Genomic DNA, 20,210 nt, shown 5'->3' with positions numbered 1-20,210 from the left:
ACTGTAATCAGCCATAGTTACTGAAATTAGCATGCAGCATTGAAAAGAACTGAGTACTCTTCTTTTCTTGTAATGTCTTTAATTCCTCATTACCATCATTTCAGTTGCCAAGCAACCTTCACTTTTATGTCCTATATTTGAAGGGACTAAGCAGAATTATTTTTAAAAAATCAATTTCAAAATAGAAGAGCAACCTTGTGTGCTAGCATACCTCTTTATAAATAATAATATTGATTTCAAGATCAAAATTGTTTAAGATATAAATTATGGGAAGCAAAAAGTTATAGTGAGTTTATTACCAAAAAGTTACTGTGATTATAATACACGTAAATATCCATAGAAGAGAATCAAGAAAGGCACACCCAAGAAAGTTGATACTGCTTATCTTGCTCTTGATGGTAAAATGAGTGACGGTAATTTTCTTCTTTTTGCCAGTCTGTATTTTCTACGTTCTCTATGGTGAACATGAATAATTTTAAGTTATTAACATTTATAAAGTAAGTATAAAGGCTAAGGGACAGTTAGATCTTTGTAAATACAAGAACTTATAAAATAATGGGAACTAAATGAGACTACATATGTAAAATATTAACATAAACACTGTGGTATTCATAGTAAATGCTCGAAAGTTAGCTATCACTAAAATAGTATTTTAAAAGTCTATGCTAGTAGTTGATCTTATGTTATGTGTATCTCACCACAAAGTCTATGTAAGAACAAGAAACAGTCTATATTAATAATTTTTAAAGACTGAGTGAGTTAGAAAAATTTGTTAAAAATTTGTTGGGTTTCTAAGACTCTATCCTAAGAATATTGACTCTTCAAATACATCCAAAAGCACATTCTTAAAATATGCAAATTCCTGAAGGACTTTCTTCAAGTTTAATATCATGATGGAGACGCCCCATTATACCTTCTTCCAGACACTTTAAGTCTCAGAAATCATTTCAATGATATCACAGCGAGAAACGGAGGCTCTGAGTTACAAAGTGACCGGTCCAAGCGCTGTGGTTTTAAGGAAAAGACAATCTCAGAAACAAAACTGAAGGCTTCTTTTTCGCCAGCAATAACTTATTGACAAGCTTGTATTGATCATCCACGACAATGTATGATATGGAATTAGACACTGGATTAAGTAAAACTGTGATTAAAATGACAATGGACTATTAATTAAATCTTTGGAATAGGGATTTTTTTAAGGTTTAGAATTTTAAAAAGCTAAATAGAAATGGGCAAATTTAAACACATAAAAATACAAAGTTTCTATACATGACAATATCAAAACCAACATAAAAATGAAAATGAGAATAGGAAAAAAAATGCCTATAGTAAATGATATTCAAAGAGTTAACAGCTTTTTATATAAAAAGCTTTTGCACGCCTCTAATAATAAAAGCATTAAGCAGCAAGTGATAAATAGGCAAAGGATATGAACAGACCGTTCATAAAACTGGAAATACAGTAGGCAAACAAACTTATGAAAACATACTCAAGAAAAGCTTGGTTATATACACCAATAGTGCCTGTTACTATGCAGTGGGTAATGAAGGCAAATGATTAAGCAGATGGAATCAGAAATCAAAATAGAGATAGCATATAATACATGAAGAACAAAAGTTCACAAAATTGAGGGTTGATCAGACACAAGGCTGGTTAATCTTAGAGATATTTTAGAGGTGAATTAAAACAATAAAAACACAAAATAACTTTGACTTCAGAATGAGAATCTCTCATGCTGTTTTCATGTTCCATTGTCACTTCTTTAAGAAAACTTCTCAACCGCACTGATACATGATTTCCTTATCTCTAAGGTCCATTGTTCCTTTCCTTTGAAGAACACATGGAGAGGTTGTTTTATAAAAAACATAGATGAAAGCAAAATAATAGCAGAATTATTACTTTCTCTTAATTAAGAGATAAAAAATAGAAATACCAGCTTTTGGGGTCCCTTCCCACCTCAACATTTTGTTATGTAAGCACCCTCTGTATCTGGGAGACAGTGGTGTGCTGGTAAATGTTTAACAATGGGCTCTCCAGGGGAGGGATTGAAAAGTAAGCCCTGATTAGTGATGTTTGTCGATTTCCACGGTGTAAATACTCCCAACAGACTACTAACAAGCTACTAACATGACTTCACTGAACACGGAGCTGGGAAAAGATGAATGCTAGCATACCATTATATAGCATTTGTACCAGGTAGACATAACAGACATAACCTCAAAAGCAAAGATAATATGAATTAGGAGGTGGTGAGTTTTCAGTATTTCTTTTCTTTGTTTTTAATATAATTTAATTGTAAGCGTATATAACTTAATTTTCAATCATGGCTGTATTTAACAACTAGCTTGCAAAATTCCTGAAAATTTAACAATCTGCTCTTGTGAGCTGGTATGAGCCAGCCAAGCACACCACTGCTAGGAGATAAGGAAATAATTTTTGTTTCACAATTGCATCTATGAAGAAAAAAATTAAGACATAAATCCACATCGTTCTATGTGTCTTCAACACATGGCAAATTATTTTTGCCTTCTGGTCTTGTGGCTCTTACACAGACCTCTGACTACATAGTTGGTGGGACCCAGTGCAATTAAAAATGATAGTCCCTTATTCAAAAATTATTTAAAATTTCAAGACTGTGACAGCATTAAACCAAGCATGGGAACCTGTGGGCCTTCAGAGGTGGCGTGCCCAGGAAGCTGGCCCTGCTTACATTCTCACTCTTTCCCTGTTCTTTTCCTTCCAGCCACTCTAGGGCAACCCCAACTAGGTTGCAGCCAAGGCTCACTGTAACTCCAGAACGAGACACAGCAGCTGTAATTGTTCCGGGCAGGAGTGGACAAGTTCTAACATCAGCAGGTGGGCTGCAGCTGGGGCCTGAACTGTAGATGACCTTCTCCAGGGGTCTCAGGGTCCAACACAGCTGTTTCTGCCAATTACTGAAAAGACTGTTTTTGCTTTCACACAGTTTCCCAATGTGTTTTCATCACAGACTTCATAAACTTCAGGTCAACATATTGCCTTACATAATCTGTTGCCAAAGTAGTACTTTTGGGTAAGTACTCAGGAGAAGCACTCCCCAATTCTTCCCCAGCTAAGCCACTACTGTAGTCTTCTGACCCATGGGGATGGGCATGAGTTAGGGAGTAGACCCTCCCAGCACCATAGGAAACTGGAGTGTTGAATAAAGGTGGAAATGTACACTAGGAATATGGCCTTTGAATGCAAGAATCAAACGGTAACTGTAACAGACATCCACATTCTATTTACATAGCCAACAGACAGACAGGCTGTACGTTTTGTAGGGGGCTTACTGCAGTTGAGAAGAGACAGGAATGCAGGAAAATCTGATAGAAGTGCTCCCAGGGTTTCACACCTGCTCTTAGGCAGGGATCTCATTAGATCTGGCTGGATTGCTTTAGAGATCTCCAAGAGGCTGGCTTCACCATGTGCTTTTCTAGTTCACATAGCTGAAAAACCTATATGCTCTATTGCTTCCCTGAAGATTTGTGCCCTTCAGGTTTTCCTAGGATGCCTGAGAAAAATGATCTGGGATGTTCAGGAAGCAAGTGTGCTATACGACAGTATTTCTCAACATCCATTCATGGGTCACCTCCATCAAAACCGGTGACTGCTGGCTGAATGGCAATCTCTGGGGTTGACTGTGAGGAATTTGAATGTTCAACACACTCCCTGATTATTCCTCATGCCAAAGTTGGAGAATCTCTGGAATAGCAGAAAGAACGTGAACCTCGGGGGAAGACTGACCAGAGTTCACATCTCAGCAGCTCTCTCACTAATGAGCTGAACTACTTTCCACAGGTCATTTAACTTCCCTGAGCTACAATTCTCTATTAGTTAAAGGAGCAAAATAACAACCACCTAATAGGGTTGTTGGGAGGATTAATTGGGTCAAGTTAGGTAAAGGCTCAGGATCCTACAGAGTCCACAGTAAGTGTTAAACTACTGTCCGTCCACTGTCTGTCTGTCTCCAGCTCTCTCAGCAGTAAAACTCATCTCTCTGGATGGCTTTACTGAATCGAACTGCTCAGAATTCCTGAGACACTGTCTAACTTACTCATAAGCATTGCCTCTATTCTCTACAGCGGGGCCTGCAACAAACACCGCCAAGCAGGAGAGCACAGATATGAATGAAGGGGATTTCCCATCTCCTCCTTTCTCAGGCCTGGCAGTCACAGAAACCCATGCTCATGAGAGGGCAGACCAGCATGGGTAACTGGGGATGCCTGCTCATCAAAGATGCAGCAAAGTCCTCCTTGGAATAAATAGTGTCCAGTCTTATAATAATGCTAATTCATTCTAGAGGGCTAAGAGCAGCCTGGGAGCTGCTCTGATGACTAGAAGCCTCAGGATGCAAGTGTCCCCAAGGACCATCCTTTACACGTGAAATCTTGTAGCCACGACTACCAGTGACTGGGGGGTTCCACTGAGGAGGCTTCTGGGAGAGCTGTGTTCTTCACACAGGGCCTGCTATCAACAGTGGCTAAGGCTTCGGCCCCTTCCTGACACTACAACTGACTTTGTTCTTTGGTGTTGCCTGTTACTAGGTCTACATCCCCAATGATGTCATGGCCCTTGGCTTCTGGTCTTATGCTCCTGTTGCCCTCTGGGCACCTTGCTTTGGTGCACAGACCAAGTTGCAGAGTGGTAAGAAATACCTAATCTTTCCTTTGTTACGGAGAGGGCTATGGCCCTGAGTGTGTGTTTGCCTTTTGTGGCTCCCATTTTAAAAACAGATGGAATGTTTTACTTTCAATAAGCTGAGGCCTATAAAATGCTTTTAATATCCAACTGCTCCATGGTGGAGAAAACATACCTATTAGTTTTGGGGTATTTCTAGTTTGGAAGGTCTTTGGATAGCATTAGTACAATTCACACAGGAATTCACTGATTCACACTTTGCTCAATAGAGAATATCAGGCAGACACCTGGTATGTAGATGGGGTCCAATCAACATTTCTTACAGTGAATGGAGTTTCACTTCTAACTGGGGAGACACCAGGACTGCAGAAGGGTGGGCACTGGGTGCAGGCCTGTCCTGTGTGGCATGCAGGTCTCCCCTGAGTGTAGGAAGGGCTGTCTTAGGAGAGAGACCCAGGCTTGCCCCAACCCAGGTTGCAAGTGGCTGCTAGAGGTAGGGGAAGGAGAACGGGAGCAGCACACCCTCTCTTGAGACTGGGGGCACAAGGCAAATTCTTTCAATTCTTAAAGGTTTATTTTCCTGTTTGTTCAATGGAGAGAGTAATATCTGACCTGCCTATTTCAGAGCTGTTCTCAGTGTAAAAGAAAATCAATACAAATGGAACTCTAAGAAAAAATAAGACAGTCCATAAATAGAAGATATTAGGAAGCATTTCCCTTCACACTAACAGGTAAGATGAAACATGGAGTTTCTTCCCACGTCTCACTGGGAGTAGGAGGTCTGCTTGCTGGGGTGGGTTGTTGTGTGTGTGTGTGTCAGGGGGGCCCTTTCTGAGGCAGGTGTGCAGTTTTCTTTCCGATGCTGTCAGAAGTTGTCTTGCACTGACAGGGAGACAAGGAAAGAGCTTTGTGAATTCAGACATTTGAAGCCTTCCATTTGGCCCCAAATGCTGGCAGCCCTCTTGTAAAGGGAAAAAAATTAAAAGCCCAGATGATCTCATAGGTCTTTTCTACCTCTGAAACAGATGGTGTGATTCACATATATTTGACATAAGTGTAACCAGGTTGTGATGATTCGCCTTATTATGCTCAGCTGAAGAGAGGATTAACTAGCAATAATATGCTGAGAATGTAAAGCATGACCTCTGGTTAGAACAGAAGGCGGGAGTGGGTTGTTTCATGGTTAAAGCAATGAACTATGACTCAAGGCCGTAAGTTTCTAGTCACAGATCTGTAACCTTGTATGTGACACTGAGAGGCTTGCTAGAGGCCTTCGAAAGTGCTCTTAATTTATACGTACTGGCCACTGCCCTTAAAAGCAATATAAGTCCTTCTTCTGAGAACAGTGTGGGTGGTAATTAATGGTTAATAATGCTAAAGAGATAGCCATCAGTGAGACTTCTGAATGCCCACAATGCTTTAAGCAATATTCAGACTCTTATCTAGAAATACTAGCAAAATGCAAATCCCACAGTTTGCAGAAAATCTATTCTTTTTTCCTTTGAGACAACCATCTACCCTCTCCAGCATTGTCCAACTGACTTTTTTGCAACAATGGAAATGCTCTCTCCTCTGTCCAACAGTAGGTGCCATTTGTGGCTATTGCACACTTCACCTATGGTTGGTGAGGCTTAGAAACGAAATCTTACATTTAACTTTAATTGAAATGTATATCAAAATAGCCACATGTGGCTAGTGCATTGGACAGCACAGCTGTAGCCAATTCAAACCTCCTGAAAGCAAGAAGGTGAGGTTGAGAGGCAGTAGAAACTAAATTAACAATTATTCAGTCTTTCTCTTTAAAACAGTTTCTTTCCCTCTTTTATTCAAGTTGCTTGGTGGAGTAGCTGAAATTAGGGTCTGAGGCAAAAGAGTGCCAATAATAATAATGATAATAATTTCCCCTCCACACTTCTGTACAGTTTTTCATGGGTTTAAAATGAGAAGACATCTAAACTCATTAATAAAAAGCTAGCTAGACTGCTTTAATCTAAAGCACCACTTTTCTGTACAAACCTGAGAAACTAACCAGTAAGGTAAGCTTCAGGAGAAGCATAGCCTCACTCTGTTCTACTGTCAGATCACCTCTTAAAGAGACCTACGGAAGCACAGGCATATATTTTGCTATGGGCTTTTCTCTGTCATAAAGTCTGCTGCTGATTCCTCGCTCCATTTCCTCTGTAGCCCAATTTCCATGTCCCAGCCCCATAGATGGGTCAACTGATAACCAAAGAGCAAGAAGAGAGACAGACAAAAGGTGCTGGCTTCTGTTCCTTCCAGACACAGAGCGTCTTTTCTTTTTTGCCTCTTTCATGTACTGTGATGAGAAACTCTGCAGTACATAATACACAAAACCCTGAGATCTTACCTTACTGACTTCCTGCAGCATTCCCTTGGGCCGTGAGGGACTTAAACAAATGGTGGCTGTTCTCCTTGACCTGTGTCCTCACCCATGAAGTGCACTTACTCAAACTCTACATGGTATAAAAACTTACTCTTCCTGCATACCTTCGGTATATATCACCCTGTCCTTTGTATGTGTGTGTGTATATATATATATATACATATATATATATACACCCTGTCCTTTGTATATGTGTGTGTGTATATATATATATATATTTCCTGAACAGTATGTTTCTCAGGTGTTGTAAGCTCTAATGGAAGGGAGAGTTTGGTCGCTGTAATTCTTCTTGAGCACTGCCTAGCACAGTGTCAGATACAATTAAGGGCTTAATCAATGCTGCTTGACAATGGATAAAAGACTGTTAGACTCAATGGGACTTTTACGGCTTTGGGATTTTAAGCCACTTTTTTCAGTTCAACATATTCCAGAACACAACAAATTATCGTTGCCTTTGGAGGGTCTGTTAAGGGGATTGAATTAGGCTTCGTTACTTGGGGGGAAGGACTTCAGAATCAGTCATGTATTTTTCAGGTTGATATCACGATTCTTTGAAGATTAGAAAAACAGTCTTGAACTCGGCCGGCAGTTGCACAACAGGCATGGAAGGAAGGAAAGTGGTGTGATAAACACGTTTCTCGTCCCTCTTTTTTCAATGGTGAAACAGAAAGAAGAAAAATCCTTATTCAGAAAATAGTCACGGTGGCCTGCTAAAGCCGAGTAAATCTGACTGCTGAAATGGTGTAAGGAACTTTGCTGTTTATTCAGGTTGGGAAGGAAGTGAGAGTGGAGTACATGATGAACAATGGCCCCACGTCAGCCGCGCCTCCCCGGTCTCCACTGTCCTCTAGTTTATCTCCTCGCAGCATATTTTCTAAGGACATTATTTTGAAATGGAAAGCCATTCGTTCTGCTCCCAGATTCATCTTAACTGAAATATTAAAGTGTGAAATAAGATTGAAGTATAAAATAAAGAGAAATCTAATGAAAATTTAATGCTAAACTAGTAATACTAAAAATTCTTCCTCTTTTCCAAGTTAAGGTCTACAACAAACAGCACTTTATTTATTTATTTTTTTTTATTACTATACTTTAGGGTTTTAGGGTACATGTGCACAATGTGCAGGTTTGTTACATATGTATCCATGTGCCATGTTGATTTCCTGCACCCATTAACTCGTCATTTAGCATTAGGTGTATCTCCTAATGCTGTCCCTCCCCCCTCCCCCAACCCCACAACAGTCCCCGGAGTGTGATGTTCCCCTTCCTGTGTCCATGAGTTCTCATTGTTCAATTCCCACCTATGAGTGAGAACATGTGGTGTTTACAACAAACAGCACTTTAAAGCAATGATTCACAAAGTGCGGTTCTTGGGTCAGATGCATCAGCATGGCCTGGGAACTTGTTAGAAATGCAAATTCTTGTGCCCCACCCCAGACCTACTGGAGTAGAAACTGTGGGGATGGGGCCCAGCAATGTGTGCTAAAAAAACAACAACAAAGAAACAAACAAAAAACAGCCTCCATGTGTGATTCTGACACTCTAATGTTTGAGAACCATTACTTTAAACCAATGTTGAAATAGCTGAAACTGTTCAATGCCGTACTAAATTGTTCTAAATGAATATCCCTAACATGTCAAGTATTTCCCAATTCTATACATAAGGTCTGAGCAAGCACTTAACACACACAGCCACTAGTCCGTCATTCTGAGATCTCATGGATCCTGAGCTGCCTAGGATCTGATTAAGCCTCTCTTAGATTCCCAGGGGCCTCCCAGGATTGGGGTAGGCTGGCGGGGGTTGGTATGTCTGAGCTGTGCCACACAGGCTCCTCTGCTTCACCATGGGAGACGGAGGGATACAAAAAGGAGTCCACAGGAGGAAGAGGAAGCTGGAAATCTTTGAATTCAATGATTTCATTGAAATCCATCAATTTTAATCCTTTTTTGGGAGGAAATATTTAGTACTTTTCAATCACTATTTCACAAATAAAAATCCAAAAATACACCACGCTTATAACATTTAAAAAAATCTTTTCAGATAATTGCTTGACGGCTGCACTAAGCTGTGCCTCCCTCATGGTGAGCAAAGGTGCTGACAGAGTGCAGCATCTGAAATGTGTGTGTCCACATTTATTTCTCAGCCCCTTGACCCTGCATTGCAACATTTATTAACCAATGTCTTCTCGTCACAAACCTCCTGGCTTTACCCAGTCCTTTCCTATTCCACCACATCTGCCCTCCAGATTGCAAGGGGAATTATTGGGACTTTATTCCTCCAAATGATTCCAATTTCTGTTTGATAACAAAGTTTGCTCATGTAACAGTCTTTATGTGCCCCAAGAAGGCAAGGACAGAAAAGTCTCAAAGCACCAGATGCACAATATCATTTTATGATGTTTTTCATCACAAGAAAAACCTCCATCCTAAGAAAAATGGAAATGCAAACTCTCCTAACTTTTCTCACTTTAAAATTGCACTTCTCATCACGACCTATTACACCCACATAGTCATGTGCCATAGGCTCTGCAGACTGTCTCCAACATTTCAAAGGCTCAAAAGCTATTTTTAAAGCCAAAATACAATCTAGATTGCTGTTCTGGAAAGCACTTTTAAAGGAAGAACAAAGTAATAGAGTGATTTTTACGCCTGTGGGCAGTTAGCCAACTTACCAAAAGATTGAATGCAGCTGTCAATGAGATCGTCCAGGCTGGCTCCTTTGGCTAAATGTCCCACAGACACCATCATTCGGAACTGGGTGATCTGGGCCAAGCTGGGATGGGAGGGGAAGGGGCTGTTGGCTGGCTTTGCCTCTAGTCTTGCTTTAGGGGCAGCTCTGCAGCCATGGGAAGGTTTCCTGGGGAAAGAGAGAAGGCAGTGAGGGGACAAACTGGCAGCTCCACGCTCTGAAGGCAGATTGGAGAGGAAGGGAATGGAGATAAGACAATTAATCTCAGGAGTTGGGCTGACAGAAGCCATACCCCTCCCACTTGGCAAATGCACCAAACGACTGGTTGGCTGTTAAAGAGACATCTCCCCAGCAAAGGTGAGATTTCAGGGTTGCAACTAGGGCTCTTCATCCTGGCACTAGGATTGCTCTGTCCTACTGTCTCCCAGTTCCTGAAGGGGAATGGCAGAGGCAAGACTATCTTGGCAGTCCTTAGCTCCCAGCAATATATATATTTTTTCAGCTACTAAGCCACTGACTTGAATCTTAAAAATTGTTTACATTTGTTTCTTTGGCTAACTTTGGCCGGGCATGGTGGCTCACGTCTGTAATCCCAGCACCTTGGGAGGCTGAGGCAGGTGGATCACCTGAGGTCGGGAGTTCGAGATCATCTTTGGCTAACTTCATTAATCTTGAGCAGTACCTGAGATACTACACAAGGTCAGGCAGCCTCAGAATCATCGTTAAGGACCTTAGGGGAGAAGTCAAAGACTGAGGACCCAAGTGCAGGAAGTGAGGGGTGACGATGGTGGTGTTTAGATTTTAAGTGAGTCCTGCCTTTCTTACAAATCTTAGTTGGTTTTAAGATCTTGTTTTTCATGGTTGATAATACAGGTAACCATTATGAGTCATTTTTGTTACTAAACATCATTTTTTCAAATCCTTACTTGGGTCCTGATTAAAACAGAAAGCAGAGCTGTGAGAGAGCTGTTCCAGAACTCAATGTAAAAGGGCAAGTTTGGATCTAGAAATGGCTTAAGAGTCCAATGGACTTTGATCCGCTCACACGCAGCTCTATCTCTGGTCATGACCTCATCAGTACAAGTCATTCTGCAAAATGATTTGGGAAGTTTATTGTCCTCTCCATTAAAAAATACACATACACACACAGATCCATATCTATAATCTTTTATGGTTTAATAGTGATGAGTGTTGCTGGTAACTCTTTTGAGCATTTAGTTAATTCTCCTCTACTGTGGAAAAAAAGTACCTCAGAAGTGTAACTTTACTATCTATGATAAATGCATAATGGCATCAATTAATCTCTAAGTGTTTATTCTATGAGTAAGGCATTGTGATTGGCCAGAGAACACCACAGTGAGATAGTCTCGGTGAAGGTACTTTATATACTCATTACATACTAGTTGCTGTTGTTACGTAATGGTCGTCTAGAAGTTCCTTAATACAAAAATATAGCTGAGGAATCAGACTGAGATAATGAAAAGAAAGCTATATAAATGTTAAATAAGTGTTCTATGAGTGTCAAGAGTAAGAAGCATGGTGTTCCCAGAAGAGAAAGAGGCAGTTTGAGGGAGTGTGTCTGGGAAAGCTGCTCTGACAGGATATAATCTCAACCAAAGGGGCTGAAGAAGTGCTTAGATCAAAATAAAATGCTAGGCACATGTGGGTTTTGGGAAACCAGCCTGCTAAGAGACGGTGTATAACTGAACTATGGGGCCACTCAGTACACAGCTAGACCTGTGCAGGGGCACCCTGGCCCTTCAGGTTGTTTCAAACTAGCTCCAGGGTGCTGGTCTGCAGTGGCCGCTCAGCTCTATTCTGACCTGGTGCAGGTCCAATGAAATTGAATCAACAATTGGTTATTGGGCACTAGGCAGTAATTCCTGAAAGATCAAGTCGGTGGTACAGGACTCAAGTTTCTGGCCATAATGGATTTTCAAACAGGCCCTGTGACAGCCCCAGAATTGGATCAGTCTCTAAAAACAAAATATAATGGTGACATGAATTGAGTACCTATGCTATGGCAGGTACTCTGCTGGGGATTGACCCTGTCTTGAGGCTTACAGCCCAAAAGGATGTTATCCCCATCTCATGATGCTGAAACCGAATCTAAAAAAGGGTAAGTGACATAGCCAAGGTTATAAAACTCATATATAATAAACCTGAGATTTGTACCCAGCACCTCTCTGGTTTTATTCATTTAATAAATATTTACTGTGCATGGAACTCTGCACATTTCACAACATCAGGATTAGCTGTAGACAATCACAGAGAGGCTGAAAAGGTCAATTCAATTTAAAATGAAAGTAAAATCCTTCAAAAGCATAATTGGTAATGTAAAGCCGGAATCTCAGCCCATATTCCTTTTGCAGGCCCTCAGAACTGTCCTCAGGTCCCTAGAGCTGGACAGACTCTTTATGGTCATTTTCCAAACCCCTCTTCTACAGTGTGGAGGTCCAGAATCAGAAGAGCAATGTGCCTGGCCACCACTGCAGAGACAGGCTAGAAGCCAGCCCCTTGTGGCCCATGCCGTGCACCCCAGGTGGGCGCCCTTCCCTTCCTGGAAGCACTAACAACTCTCTACACCTGGGGCTACATAGCCACTGCTGGGATTACTCGGCTTTCTGCCCCAGCTGCTGCCTTTGTCACCATTAAGACCTCCACCAAAGGCAGAGTAGGGGAAAGATTTAAAAAAAATAAAGTCATTCATTGTATAAGTCTCCTTCTCTCAGGCCTTCCACAATACTCCCTAGACCTTGGAGAAGAGGCAACTGCAACTGGAGGCTCTATCTACAGACAGAGCTCTTCCTGCTAGGGGTGGAGGGGAGGTGGCTACAGATCCAAGGAAAATTCCATTTTCTTTCTTGGTTGGTGACAGTGACCATTCGAGACTCCTAATCCTGCCCTGTTTTCTAATTCTGGTAAAGTTTCCTAGTGTCACCAGTAAGAGAAACCACTTTGTTTCATAAGTGGATTCTTGAAGGTTGATGCTTTTACCAGAACTAGGAGGGATCAGGGTAAAGTATAGGATAGTACAAGGGAAGAAAGGGTGACAAAAGCAATCTGGGAAGTATGGAGCCCAGAGACTCAGAGGGCTAGGGCATGAGAAAACAGGGAGAAGAGAAAGTACTAAAAGCCAAATTACAGCCTCAGAGTTCTAAGAAGATGGGGATTATTTGCACCATAGACTAGGAAACCTGGCTTTCTTGCTGTATACTCTCTCAACTGGTTGCCTTGTGAAAAATCCTGAAATCGTTCTGCCTTTTCTGGTGAAATGGGAGTAGACAAGGATTTATAAAATGCTTTATTATAGGCAGGTCGAAGGTGTTTCAACAATCCATAGAATGAATGGCCTCTGAGTCTGTAAAGGCATATTTTTTTTAAAAAACCAATAGCCAAATGTTTTCTTGTAAATGAAAAAAAAAAACAAAAACAAAAAACAAAACCCCGAGAGAAACAAATTAACTTGAAGGTGTTTTCCAAGCCTAAAAGTAACCAAAGCCCCATAGGTTTGCTGAAGGAGACCGTCAAAACTCTAAACTGGTTTAGGTGAAATCCTCTCCAGGCATATCTCAGTGGAGGTCAGTTTCAGGCTGAGCTTTTTATGAAATCCAGCCTAGAAAAGCAAGAGATGAAATGGAGCAAGGGAACTGGAACTTCCACAACTTTCTTTGCAGTGGAAGGTGACTCTCTTGACTTCTGGTGTGGATTCCTTCCAGTCCCGTCCTCTCCCCCTTATAATACTCAATTTAATGTACTGAACTCCTCCTCCTGAATCTAGTGCAAAGTACAGTGGTGGACCCTCAGGAGATGCCTGGATGGGGAGAGGCAGGGCGTGCATACAGGGCCAAGAACCCTTCGTTCTTGGGATTATAAGCACGGGAAGACCAGCATCGCAAGCTTCCTGCCGCTACTGGGTATGGTGGTGCAAGGCACAGTCCCATCAGTGTCGACGTGAATGGAGTTGTGAAGTGCACAACTTGTCCAGCCCCTACGCCGAGGCCAGGCCGTTGTCCATGCAGTTGCCCAGTTCTGGTCCTTTGGCTACAAACTCAAAGCTGCCTGGCCAAGAGCCCTTTCACTCACTGTCCCTCTTTCTTCAACTTCTGTTATCCAAGACCCTCTATAGAATCATAGTGGGGGGGAGAGGAATGCAGCTTCCCATCCGGAAGGCGGTACGTTTCGCTGACCCATGGATCGGGAAACTTTCGTGGGGCAGGGGCGACCCAGCGGTGCCACCTCTGCGGGCTCCCTGCAAGCTCCCTCGGCCGTTCTGGGAAGGGTCGGGAGGGGCCGCCAGGTGGCGCAGCCGGAGCCCAGCGCCCCAGCAGGTGCCGGCAGCGCGGAAAGTCCGCGAGTGGGAGTCCCGATGCCGGGCGGGGAGATGTGGGGGAGGAGGTCGGCGGGCGGGCGCCGGCTCCGCGAAGAGCTTCGGCCCTAGCAGATCTCACCATACGAGCTCTGGCCTCGCGGCCGCCCCTCCACCGCCCCTCAGCCCCAGCTCCCTTCCCGAAACCCCGGGCGCAGCGCGCCGGGCGTTCTGGACACGTCCGCCCGTCGCGCTGGTGTCCCGGGACTCCGGCCGACCCCGGCCCCCCTCCGCCCTCAACTTCCCTCGGGGTGTTGGGGCGGCGGGCAGGGGCCTCTTTCCCAAGAAAGGACACTGGCGCTCCCGAGGGCCACGGCCGCCTCTACTCACCGCGGAGCCTCTCTCGCCTTGCCCAGGGTGCCCATGGCCGCGGCCCGCGCTCCCGGAGCCGGCTCACCTAGCGCGGCCGGGCGCGGCGCATCGCCCCCGCCGCCACCGCCGCCGCCTGCCGGCTCTCTCCCCCCGGGCCTCGTAGCCCCGGCCGCCCGCCCTCGAGCCCGGCGAGCCCGACCGAGGCGCACCGCAGGCACAAACTTTGTGCGAGCGCGCCCCCTCTGCCTGGCGCGCGCGCTCACACCCGCCCGGCAACCACCTGACACGCTGATGCTGGCGGCTGCAGGAAACGTGCGGCGCCCCGCCGCTCTTCCCCGAAACCTGCCCCCTTTCCGCGGGTGCCCAGGCCTGCGCCTCGCGCAGTTCTCTCACCCCTGCCCGCCGTCGACCTCTCTTGGTCAAAGGGTTAAGTCTCAGGGGAGTTGGAGAGGAGCGGGCTCCTGGCTACCACGCCCGCGCCTTGCAGGGCGCCTGTGCTCGTCGACCTCCACCTGAGCTCGGGAAATGGGCTGCGCCTAGCGGCTCCCATGGGACCCGCTTTCCCGCAGCCGACCCACAGCCTCCACGCAGCTGCCTGCGGCCGCTGCTTGGAGCATTGCAGTGAGGTCGCCTTGTCCCCTCGCGGGCCTCTCCTGTATATATCAGAGCGCGGAGTCCGACAGGGGAAGGGAATGGAAAGACAGTTGTGAAGTTGCCTTAACCTGCGCACTGGGGTCTCTAGGTAGCCGTCTGCAGGACTGGGCTGTAGACATGTGCCCTGTGCCCTGCGCCCTGGACGAGGGCTGCCCGTGTGGAGGTGCGCTCCGCAGGCGTGATCCCTATCTGGCCCAGACGCGGCCGCCTGGCGTCGGTGGGTGTGGGAGACGTGGGGACAGCTTTCATACAACGTCAGTGTGCACAGAAGACCTGGCCAAGAGGGGCGGCCCACCCGCTACTTGTCCAGGTGATAGTGCTGATAATCTCAATAGCTAATGATTGAGTGCGGTTGTGCTAAGTGCTTTCTATACATTACCTCATTTAATCCACCCTCCCCGATACAAAGAGATCACTGTTGTAAAGATGAGAAAATGAAGGTTCAGAGAATACTATGCCTTAGATCATACAACTAATAAACAGCAGAGAGACCTCTGACTTGGACTGAGGTCCGTCTGACTCCCTGTAATCACTGCTGGACTGCCCTAATAACACACTCATTATCACCGCCACAGACCATCATTCTAGCCACAGTCATAGTTGTCTTCCTGGCCATAGTGTTCTGGACTTTAAAGCCTTCCTCTGTTTCATTTATATATTTCCTTATATTTATATGCTACCTTGTCCTTAAAACAGAATTCAAGATAGCTTACAAGAGCACATAACCTACAAAAAGAAGTGTGTGAAATGAAAAATGAGGCACACAAGATGGAGCCAAAAATGAACATCATTTGAAATAAATGCATCTCGTAGAGTCAAATACCCTTGCTACAAGTGGGACCAAAATTTGTCTCCTGCATTTCTAGCAGTCAAGTTTAAAGAGAGGCCTTGTCTAAAGTTCAATTCCCGAAACGTGCAAGACCAAAAACAAAATTGCTCAAGAGAAGATCCCCCTTTTTTGATACTGAGACCAGCAAGAAATTTCTCCAGAGAATCCTCATGAACACTGGGTGATATAAAGAACCAAGTCCTCAGTTACAGCCACAGATGCAGAAGGGGCAGGTGAATGTCAGGAGAATATTAAATAATGACACCCTTTCTCACTCACTGGGTCTAAGGCTCAAACATTTTTAGAGTTATCTATTATGCACCCTTCCTCATGTAAGTCCTACAGCCTAAACAACCAAGTTGGCGGATGTCTGAGGATGGTAAAGATTTGTATCTATATATGAATCTGTCTATCTCCCAACAGTCCTAAGTTTGCAGTCTTAGGCTTTGTTCACAGAGATCTTCTCTTATTACCAGGTGAACAATTACTTTTCACTGACCCCTCTACTCCAGAATGAGCTCTTTACCCTACTTAAATCTATAATATTTACACTTTCAATTGCCACATAATATTCTGTGTCCCTGTCTTACCTCCACAACTAAACTGTAAATTGTCCGAGGTCAAGAATCAGGTCTTATGCTTCTTTAGCTTCCACAGCTGCCAACTTGAGGCAGTACATGTGGGACATTACTAATAAACTGCTGTGGATTTGATTTTGAAAAGCAGAATGTGCTGACCTCAAAGAAGAAAATAAGATCCTTCCGGATTATTTCCGGAGAAAGGGTTTCAGTTTTTCTTTGAAGTCCCCTGTCTATGGCAGGAGTGATAAGCTTACTGGCGCTGTCCCCGGTGGCTTTTGTGATATCCCCATCACAGGTTATCCGAGGCTGTCAGTATTTCTCTATTGCTTCACCCTTGAAAACAGAGCCCCTTCCATGCCGTTCATTGCCCTGAGTTTTTGGACAGCAAAATCTTTGTGTGTGGCAGGGGAATAATCCAGCCTTATACTGCATATGCATAGGTATGTATGCCAAATGGATGCCTTTATGTAAATGCGTCATTATATTTATATGTAAATATACATATATGCATAATACTAAGTGCACATGTAGGCAGTTACACACATCTGCACACCTACAGTCCACATACATACAAATGGTTGAAACTGAGGTTATTAATTCATTCAATACATGAGTCTTGCTGAGTTTTCTAAAGAAAGAGGCCTACATATGCCCAGTGAGTGTTTTTCTCTTGGGCTTTCTGAGAACTCTGCACTACACTTGCATCTGATTCTGCTTCTGGGCCCCCTCGAGCTCTTTTTTGAGGTTTTCTGGCTACACCTACCTGAGCAATAAGTATTTTCCAAACATCTAAAAAATGAGAAGTTTCTCTATGTCTCTTTTCATCATCGGCCATGTGATTAGTCTGCTTGGTGTTATATGAGGCACCTTTGACCTCAAGAACAAACTTCTTCTTCTTCTTTTTTTTTTCCACAAAATACATCATTTAATACAACATTCTTGTAAGGTAGCTAATGAGGATAATATTCATGCTTTTAAAAAAATTATTATACTTTAAGTTCTGGGATACATGTGCAGAATGTGCAGGTTTGTAATATAGGTATACATGTGCCACGGTGGTTTGCTGCACCCATCAACCCATCATCTACATTAGATATTTCTCCTAATGCTATCCCTTCCCTAGCTCCCACCCCCAGACAGGCTCCAGTGTGTGATGTTCCCCTCCCTGTGTCCATGTGTTCTCATTGTTCAACTCCCACTTATGAGTGAGAACATGCAGTGTTTGGTTTTCAGTTCCTGTGTTAGTTTTCTGAGAATGATGGCTTCCAGCTTCATCCATGTCCCTGCAAAGGACATGAACTCATCCTTTCTTATGGCTTCATAGTATCCCATGGTGTATATATGCCACATTTTCTTTATCCAGTCTATCATCGATGGGCATTTGGGTTGGTTCCAAGTCTTTACTATTGTGAACAGTGCTGCAGTAAACATACAGGTGCATGTGTCTTTATAGTAGAATGATTTTTAATCTGTTGGGTATATACTCAGTAATGGGATTGCTGGGCCAAATGGTATTTCTGGTTCTAGATACTTGAGGAATTGCCACACTGTCTTCCACAATGGTTGAACTAATTTACACTCCCACCAATAGTGTAAAAGCGTTCCCATTTCTCCACATTCTCTCCAGCATCTGTTGTTTCGTGACTTTTTAATGATTGCCATTCTAACTGGCGTGAGATGGTATCTCATTGTAGTTTTGATTTGCATTTCTCTAATGACCAGTGATGATGAGCTTTTCTTCATATGTTTTTTCGCCACATAAATGTCTTTTGAGAAGGGTCTGTGCATATCCTTCCCCCACTTTTTGATGGGGTTGTTTGTTTTTTCTTGTAAATTTGTTTAAGTTCTTTGTAGATTCTGGATATTAGCCCTTTGTCAGATGGATGGATTGCAAAAATTTTCTCCCATTCTGTAGATTGCCTATTTACTCTGATGATATTTTCTTTTGCTGTGCAGAAGCTTTTTAGTTTAATTAGATCCCATTTGTCAGTTTTGGCTTTTGTTGCCATTGCTTTTGGTGTTTCAGTCATGAAGTCTTTGCCCATGTCTATGTCCTGAATGGTATTGCCTAGGTTTTCCTCTAGGGTGTTTATGATTTTAGGTCTTACATTTAAGTCTTTAATCCATCTCAAGTTGATTTTTGTATAAGGTATAAGAAAGGGGTCCAGTTTCAGTTTTCTTCATATGGCTAGCCAGTTTTCCCAGCACCATTTATTAAATAGGGAATCCTTTCCCCCATTGTTTATTTTTGTCAGGTTTCTCAAAGATCAGATGGTTGTAGATGTGTAGCATTATTTCTGAGGCCTCTGTTCTGTTCCATTGGTCTATGTCTCTGTTTTGGTACCAGTACCATGCTGTTTCAGTTACTGTAGCCTTGTAGTATAGTTTGAAGTCAGGTAGCGTGATGCCTCCAGCTTTGTTCTTTTTGCTTAGGCTTGTCTTGGCTATACGGGCTCTTTTTTGCTTCCATACGAAATTTATAGTAGGTTTTTCTAATTCTGTGAAGAAAGTCAATGGTAGTTTGATGGGGATAGCATTGAATCTGTAAATTGCTTTGGGCAGTATGGCCATTTTCACAATATTGATTCTTCCTATCCATGAGCATGGAATGTTTTTCCATTTGTTTGTGTCTTCTCATATTTCCTTGAGCAGTGGTTTGTAGTTCTCCTTGAAGAGGTCTTTCACATCCCTTGTAAGTTGTATTCCTAGGTATTTTATTCTCTTAGTAGTGATTCTGAATGGGAGTTTACTCATGATTTGGCTCTCTGTCTATTATTGGTGTGCAGGAATATTTGTGATTTTTGCACATTGATTTTGTATCCTGAGACTTTGCTGAAGTTGCTTATCAGCTTAAGGAGATTTTGGGCTGAGATGATGGGGTTTTCTAAATATACAATTATGTCATCTGCAAACAGAGACAATTAGACTTCCTCTCTTCCTATTTGAATACCCTTTATTTCTTTCTCTTGCATGATTGCCCTGGCCAGAGCTTCCAGTACTATGTTGAATATGGGTGGTGAAAGAGGGCCTCCTTATCTTGTGCTGGTTTTCAAAGGGAATGCTTCCAGCTTTTGCCCATTCAGTATGATATTGGCTGTAGGTTTGTCATAAATAGCTCTTATTATTTTGAGATACGTTCCATCAATACCTAGTTTATTGAGAGTTTTTAGCTTGAAGGGGTGTTGAATTTTATTGAAGGCCTTTTCTGCATCTATTGAGATAATCGTGTGGTTTTTGTCATTGGTTCTGTTTATGTGATGGATTACATTTATTGATTTGCATATGTTGAACCAGCATTACATCCCGAGGATGAAGCCAACTTGATTGTGGTGGATAAGCTTTTTGATGTGCTGCTGGATTCTGTTTGCCAGTATTTTGTTGAGGATTTTCATATCGATGTTCATCAGGGATACTGGCCTGAAATCTTTTTTTGTTGTGTCTCTGCCAGTTTTGGTATCAGGATGATGCTGGCCTTATAAAATGAGGTAGGCATCAGAGTGAACAGGCAACCTACAGAATGGGAGAAAATTTTTGCAACCTACTCATCTGACAAAGGGCTAATATCCAGAATCTACAATGAACTCAAACAAATTTACAAGAAAAAAACAAACAACCCCATCAAAAAGTGGGCAAAGGACATGAACAGACACTTCTCAAAAGAAGACATTTATGCAGCCAGAAAACACATGAAGAAATGCTCATCATCACTGGCC

The 20,210-nt window shown here is 43.1% G+C and overlaps 1 protein-coding gene across 1 annotated transcript in view; it reads right to left on the bottom strand.

The window, feature by feature from the left end:
- RASGRP1 (RAS guanyl releasing protein 1) overlaps positions 1 to 14,633 on the bottom strand; it is a 75,220-nt gene extending 60,587 nt beyond the window's left edge. The window contains exons 1-2 of the mRNA XM_032174225.2: positions 14,452 to 14,633; positions 9,736 to 9,920 (exon numbers count right to left, since the gene is read on the bottom strand). Of these exons, the coding sequence (XP_032030116.1) occupies positions 9,736 to 9,920; positions 14,452 to 14,486 (220 nt within the window). The 5' untranslated portion in view covers positions 14,487 to 14,633. The remainder of the gene's footprint in view (positions 1 to 9,735; positions 9,921 to 14,451) is intronic.
- Positions 14,634 to 20,210: the final 5,577 nt, after the last annotated feature.

Source organism: Hylobates moloch, unplaced genomic scaffold (assembly GCF_009828535.3).
Source record: "Hylobates moloch isolate HMO894 unplaced genomic scaffold, HMol_V3 SCAFFOLD_14, whole genome shotgun sequence".
Lineage (NCBI taxonomy): Eukaryota > Metazoa > Chordata > Mammalia > Primates > Hylobatidae > Hylobates > Hylobates moloch.
This window is presented reverse-complemented; position numbering and strand designations above follow the sequence as displayed.